Source organism: Camarhynchus parvulus, chromosome 23 (genome assembly GCF_901933205.1).
Source record: "Camarhynchus parvulus chromosome 23, STF_HiC, whole genome shotgun sequence".
Taxonomy (NCBI): Eukaryota; Metazoa; Chordata; class Aves; order Passeriformes; family Thraupidae; genus Camarhynchus; species Camarhynchus parvulus.
In genome coordinates, this window is record NC_044593.1 from 3,873,949 (window position 1) to 3,880,608 (window position 6,660).

At 48.7% G+C, this 6,660-nt stretch overlaps 1 protein-coding gene across 1 annotated transcript; it reads left to right on the forward strand.

Annotated features, from left to right (window-relative positions):
- Nucleotides 1-298: 298 nt before the first annotated feature.
- UTP11 (UTP11 small subunit processome component) lies at nt 299-5,819 on the forward strand. Its single transcript, XM_030964575.1, has 8 exons — nt 299-445; nt 561-622; nt 1,106-1,208; nt 1,453-1,566; nt 3,116-3,209; nt 3,435-3,565; nt 4,864-4,974; nt 5,530-5,819. The coding sequence occupies exons 1-8, from the start codon at nt 383-385 to the stop codon at nt 5,611-5,613; spliced, it is 762 nt and encodes a 253-aa protein (XP_030820435.1). The 5' UTR covers nt 299-382; the 3' UTR covers nt 5,614-5,819.
- The last annotated feature ends 841 nt before the right edge of the window (nt 5,820-6,660 follow it).

Genomic DNA, 6,660 nt, shown 5'->3' on the forward strand with positions numbered 1-6,660 from the left:
CCCGCCGCGATGCTCCCCGTGCGGCCGGCAGCGGGATGAGCCCCGTCCCGAAGCGGCGGCTCCGGCGGGAACGGCAGCTCCGCGGGAGCGCTGCGGGCGGCGCAAGTGGGACCGGCGGCGGAGGGACCGGCGGCGCTCGCCCCGTGGTGCTGTCCCGGCGGCGGTGGCGGCGGCCGGGCCCGCCCATGCCCGCCCATGCCCGGGGTCCCGGCGGGGCCGCGCTCGGGGCCGCGCGCGCGTTCCCGCCGTCGCCATGGACACGGCGCCTCCTGGCGGGGGCGCGCGCGGCCTCTGACTCCTGACCCCGGGCCCCGCCTGTTCCGGCGCGCGCCCCGCGTGTGGACGCGCGTTCCCGGGCCCGGCAGCCGCCGCCATCGCTGCCATGTCGGCCGCCTTCAGGAAAGCCGCCAAGGCGCGGCAGCGCCCGCACCGCGAGCGGGCCCAGGTATGTGAGCCGAGCCGAGCCGAGCCGGGCCGGGCCGGGCCCCTAGCCGAGCCCTCCGCGCTCTCTCCCCCTCACGCTCTCTCCCCCTCACGCTCTCTCCCCGTCTCTCCCGTAGCCCGCCGCCCGGACGAAGCTGGGCTTGCTGGAGAAGAAGAAGGACTACCGGCTCCGTGCCCGGTGAGTGCGGCCGCCGGGGGCGGGCGGCGCTGGGTGGGTGTCCCCCCGTCCAGAGGGTTCCCCCTGGGGAATACAGAACCCATCCTGCTTGCCCAGGTTGTGACACTGGCTCCAAAATGCTCTGCTCCTTGTGAGGTCCCTGATGCCTTTGAGTTGGGATGATATCAGGTGTCCTTTTCCCTAGAATAGTACCAGAGTATTGTAGGAATGTGGATTTGAGTAACTTAAAATTGTGCCTTCTTTGGGGTTATATGCTGCTAATAAACACATTATTTTACTATAAAGTGATTTTAAACAGGTGTGATACCACACTATCGGCCCTGCCATGGCTGTGCTTTTGCAGGACCTTGTCCTGCCCGAATTCTGGGATAGGGATGGGGACAGGCTGTGTCTGAGCTCTGAGCCTCCCTGGGAAAGACTTGGCAGGGATGAACACGGAGAAGCTGCTGAACAACTCCCGATTGTTGGTTTTATCCTCCCCAGTGACTACCACAAGAAGCAAAATGCACTCAGGGCGCTGCAGAAGAAAGCTCTGGACAAGAACCCCGATGAGTTCTACTTCAAAATGATACGTGCAGAGGTCAAGGTGAGAACCTCCCCTGCCTTCAAGCAGGATTATGCTTTGTTGCTCCAAATAACATTTTTTTCCCTCTACTTTGTTTTGATTCAAATTTATGACTTAATAGGTAAATGACTAAAATTGGTTTGGTTCCTGTAGAAGGCTTTGAAGAAAATGAGGGACAAAGGACAAAGTTCTGCTGTTAGCAGGCCCTACAGTGTTCTCCAGTTGGGATGGGCTGTCTATAAGTGCTGTGTTTGTCTGGTTGTAGGATGGAGTCCATGTAATAAAGCAGCCAAAGGATGAAATTACCCCGGAGCAGATGAAACTGATGAGGACACAGGATATTAAATACGTAGAAATGAAAAGAGTTGCAGAAGCCAAGGTAATAACTCGTATTTTTAGTGTTTTCTAGTTTGCTCAGAATTGTTTTTTTACTGTGTTGTTATTGGTACTGCTGGCTACTTTGCTTGTTCAGTGAAGTCTGATTTGTACAGTGCTGGAAAGGACAATGGAAGTGTCGTGCTGGATGTAGAGCCTAAGGTGTGATGATAATCAAAATGACATTGTGCATTGTTATAAAACACAGTGATTTTTACCTAACTGCCAAGACTTTAAACATGCTTAGCATGTTCATAGAGAAGTGGTGAAAGGGCTGAGGTTGGAAGAGTGCTCTCAGATCATGAAGTGCAGCTGTTCACCCACCACCACCGTGGTCACCTCTGACCTGTGCCCCCAGGTGCCACAGCCACATGCCTTTTGAACACTTCCAGGAGTGGTCATTCCACCATTTCCCTGGGCAGCCTGTTCCAATGCCTGACTACCCTTTCAGGAAAGAAACTTCTCCATATACCAAACCTGAACCTCCCCCAGCATAGCTTGAGGCTGTTTCCTCTTGTCCACAGAATTAACTATGTTGACAAAGACCTTTGAGATGATCAAGTTCAACCTGTGACCTAACATCCCCTTGAAACCCAGACCATGGCACTGAGCATCACATCCAGTATTTTTTTAAACCCCTCCAGGGTGGTGACTCCCACACCTCCCTGGGTAGCTCATTCCAGTGCCCAGAGATTTTTTTCCCTAGTGTCCAGCCTAAACTTCCCCTGGCACAGCTTAAGGTCCTCCTCTTAAGGTTGTGTCAGTGGTTACCTGGGAAAAGAAGCCAAACCCCCACCTGGCTACAGCCACCTTTCAGGGAGTTGTACAGTGATGAGGAATCCCCTGAGCCTTCTTTTCTCCAGGTTAAATATCTCTCTCAGCCATTCTCCATAGGATTTATGTTTCAGACCCTTCACCAGCCTTGCTGCTCATCTCTGCACACATTTGAGCCTCTCAATGTCCTTCCTAAACTGAGGGGCCCAGAACTGGACACAGCACTTAAGGTGCAGCCTCACCAGTGCTCATACAGGGGAAAACACTTGTTACTTGAGAGAGCTGGCTAACTGCTCCCTGGCTACACTCTCCTGTGAGAGTATGAGAAGGTTTCCCAGCTGAGGAGAATAATGTGGAGTGTGTTTTTGGAGTATGGTAGGCTGGCAATCCACAAAAACACACTCCTTTTCTGAAGATGTTCCATGCTCTGATGTTGATTCACAAAACAGAATCAAATTCTCACTGGAGATAAAAAAATCAAAGCCAGCTTTAAACTTTCCTTCATGCTTTTGCTGGCGGTTCCATGGCAATCATTCCCCTTTGCCAAACAGAGGGCTCAGTTTTGCAGGTGGGTGTGTGCCTGGGAAACAGCAGGAATCACTGTGACCCTGTGTCTGGAAAGGTTGTGAAGACATAAATATAAGCTAGATGTGTTTTCAGAGATGACAAAAGGAAGGAGGAGTTCAGCTGTTTGTAACCTCGAGGAACAGACACAAATGTCCTCGGGGGAGACTTGATTTTACTCGCTCCCAATTTGGCCAAACTTGGACTTTCCGCAGAAAATCGAGCGCTTGAAGGCAGAGCTCCACCTGCTGGACGCCGCGGGGAGCGCCGCGGGCCGGCACCTCTTCTTCGTGGACACGGAGAGAGAAGGTGAGACCTGAACTTGTTCTGTCACCTGTTCATGTGCACTGTCATAAAAGAAAGACACTTTTATCTGTTAGGAATAAAAATTCAGGTGCTCTAGAAACCCCTCGTGGTTACTAGCTGAGGCATCACTTCTGCAGGAGCTGTGTGGCTGGCTGTAGCAATGTGTTTGGAAGATTTGCTTATTCAAGGAGTCCATGGGAGTTTATTCCTATTTTTTTTCATGTATAGTTCGGGAGTTTGACATTGCTGCTCACCTGGACACTGTTCCTGAGCTGGTGGATAGAGTGTACAACCGACCAACCATTGCAACTCTGCAGAGAGAGGCAGTGAAGGGACCTACTGATCCTGCCCACCTAAAGGTACTGCTGCTGTTTGTGCTACAGACTCCTTCATGGTTTACATCTTTTATATGACAAGCACTAAAAAGGATTGATTGCACCACTGTGGAGGTGAACAAAACTGTGTTCTTAAAACTTTTGTTGGTGACACGAGGCAGTAGTGGATGTCACTGAATCACCAAGTGACTGCCTGGAGCCTGCAGTCACATCTTCTCCTGGACTAACACAGAGTACTCTTTCACTGCATCCCAATCCACCATGGGAGACCACCATAAATTGTGATATACAGGCCAGAAAAGAGTGCTGTGGATCCAATTAGGCAGTGTCCCTGCAAAACTGAGATATTTCCCCTCTATATAGGAACATATACCTATGGGTCTGTCTTTTCATTAGACTGCTGCAGTTTCAGGTGTAATTTTTTTCAGCATCCACTGTTTTAAGTCTCCTCTCACACTTCCCCAAAACCCCTTGCACCCCTGAATTAGGTAAATAGGAAGAAGCTTATTCCAGCACAGATGTCTCTGTTGCAGTGTTCCTGCTCTTACAGTATTTTTCAATTTGGTTCTGAGCCCAAGGTCACTTGAGATTTGTCTCCTCACTTTCCTTCCTAAAGCCATTTAAGCAATAGTCTCACTTCCTGGCTTTCCTAATTTGAAATGTTTCATGATTCTTCAGCATGAATTGCTTTAGCAACCAGCTTTGATTCTGATGTTTTAGTATCACAGAAGTAACTACAGTTGTCTTTACTGCTGTAGATTCTGCTCAGGTAACTCAGATCTGTTGGAAAGTCCTCTGAGTACGAGTCACTTGTGTCTAAGATAAAAATAGTTGTTTTAAAACTGCCGACTGGTAAATTTTTAACCTGTTTTTTCTGACTCAGATGTCAGATAATAAACACCCTGTGGTCCCTTTCCTCCTGCCAGCTGTCTCAGTTTGACTTGTCAGTAAAGCAGTTGGACGAGTCGTAGACTGACTAGTTTTGTCCTAAATGTCTGAGTCATATTTTAAGCATGTTGGGATCTGTTCTCCTTAATTTAATTACTTAAATCACACCTGCAGTAATACTGTTCCTGTGCTGGGAAAGCTAGCCACTCTCATTAGGCAAACTTGACCCAACAAGTTGCATTTTGAGAGGCCTCTGCAGGCTCTCAGCACTTCAGGAATTGGTCTCTGGTTTCCTTTTTTTTGTTTTCCCTCTTCTGGATTTTCATTAGAGAGTCAAATGTTTTCTTGCATTCGACATTGAAATTCAGAGGATTTTGACCACAGTGTCTTGTTCATCTCTGTGTTTTAAAAAACCTTTTTTTCCTTGTTTCCAGAAATTAGCCCAGCAGAGGAAGAACCAGTATGACCTCCTGAGGCAGCGCATCGAGAGGGAGAAGGCCATGTTTGTCATCTCACAGAAAATCCAGACACGGAAGGATCTTCTGGTGAGGGATTTGCTTCTGCTCCTCCAAATCTGTTTTGTTCAGCTCATTAGGTCTGGTATTGTGTGTGTTGTGTATGTTGTGTTTGTTTCTTTATTCTGGTTTTATATTGACACCTGCAGATAACTCTTAAAGGTAAGTAATCCTCTTTAATATGGAAAAAGCCAGGAGATGAAGCATTTCAGTAAATTATATCTGCTTGTCAGCAAGGACAAAGAGTCAGCTGTAAAATGGTGCTCACAAGGAGCCCAGAACAGTGCCACTAGGAGTCAGAAGCAGGGAACCATTTCTGTAAGTTAAGAGAAGGTCTTAAAAATCCAAATGACCACAGAAATAGTCTCAATGGGACTCCTGTTCTCTGGTGCTTGTGAGCAAAGCAGATTCTGCCTGACAGCCTGAAGGGGAAAAGAGCAGATAAAATTATAATCCCCACCTAAACAGTGCAAAGTGACCAGTTTTCTTTTATGGTTAGTCCCAGACAGGGACTCTCTGATTTGTGTGGGTGGGGGTTTTTCTCCTTGCATGGCAGCAAATATTTCTACTTGTTCTTTTTTCCAGGACAAAACTCATAAAGTAAAGGTGAAGAAAGAAACAACGACTGGACCAGCTATTTACAAATTCAAGTTTCAGAGGAAACGTTAGCCATTTCATGGAATAATTGTTACAGTCTTTGCTCAGGAAGGAGGAGCCATCTCCCTTGGAGAAGGGCTGGTACCAGCCTGCTTTTGTCTGCAGCTCAGCACTTTGTTGAAACAAATCACTGTGGGCCTGTGGTAGCCATCAGTGTGTTTGTTCTAATTAATTGATTAATAAATCAGAGTTTGTTCTCTTGATATTTACGGTGGGAAGCCATGGGATTTGCCTGAGTGTCCTGGTAAGATGATCAGTGAGCAGTTGAGGTCACAGTGGAAAAGCACAGCCCAGGGACAGGGACTTGGGGATTGTCAGCTCTGGGGCTGAGCAGGACCTGGCCAAAGCCATGAGAGTGGAGCTCAGCTTTTTCAGCTGTCTTTTCAAGCAGGTTAAAGGTGAATTACTCTCTAGTCATTTCCCAGCATCCCCCAATCCCTCTCATTTCCTATTTGCACCATTCCACTGTGTGCTTTTCCTCCAGAGTTGCTTCCGTTCAAACTGAAGCAGTGCCAAAGTTCTGTGTAAGGGGAGACAGTGCAGCACCAAGTGTGGGACAGGAGTTTGTCCTCTGGGTTTTCCTTGGGCTGGTTGCATTGCCAGGGGTGGGGGATGTGCAGGCACATCCTGAGTGTCCTGGAGCAGCCCAGGCACGTTCAGAGGAGCCTCCGTGTGAACATTCCTTTTCTTATCTCTCCATCTCCTGTCCCTGCCAGCAATAAGCACATGGTCTGCAAGGGGGGGAAGAAAAAAAAGATGCTCTTCTCAGGCCCTACCTACTCTGGAACTTTTCCAGCAGCTCAGTGATGAAACTCGAAGTTTTTACCTGCTGAAATGAAGCTTCAGACATTGTTCCTGCCAGAACAGGAGAATTTTTCAGGGGAGCATCCACGGAGTTCTGCAGAGCTTGGAGTCTCTGGATTCTGTAAGGGCTGGGTGAGCAGGAGGGGACAAAACCCCACGTGTGAGAATGGTTTGGTTTGCTAGAGCAAAAGGAAAACGAAGTCCTGTGTGTGAAAATGGTTTGGTTCGGTTTGCTAGGAACTGAACAGGAAAACC

Bases quoted from the DNA above. Each gene is read 5' to 3' on its own strand.
- UTP11 (XM_030964575.1), top strand. From the start codon at position 383: ATGTCGGCCGCCTTCAGGAAAGCCGCCAAGGCGCGGCAGCGCCCGCAC. The intron at 446-560 runs GTATGTGAGCCG...TCTCTCCCGTAG, and splicing joins CGCACCGCGAGCGGGCCCAG to CCCGCCGCCCGGACGAAGCT. The intron at 1,209-1,452 runs GTGAGAACCTCC...GTCTGGTTGTAG, and splicing joins TGATACGTGCAGAGGTCAAG to GATGGAGTCCATGTAATAAA.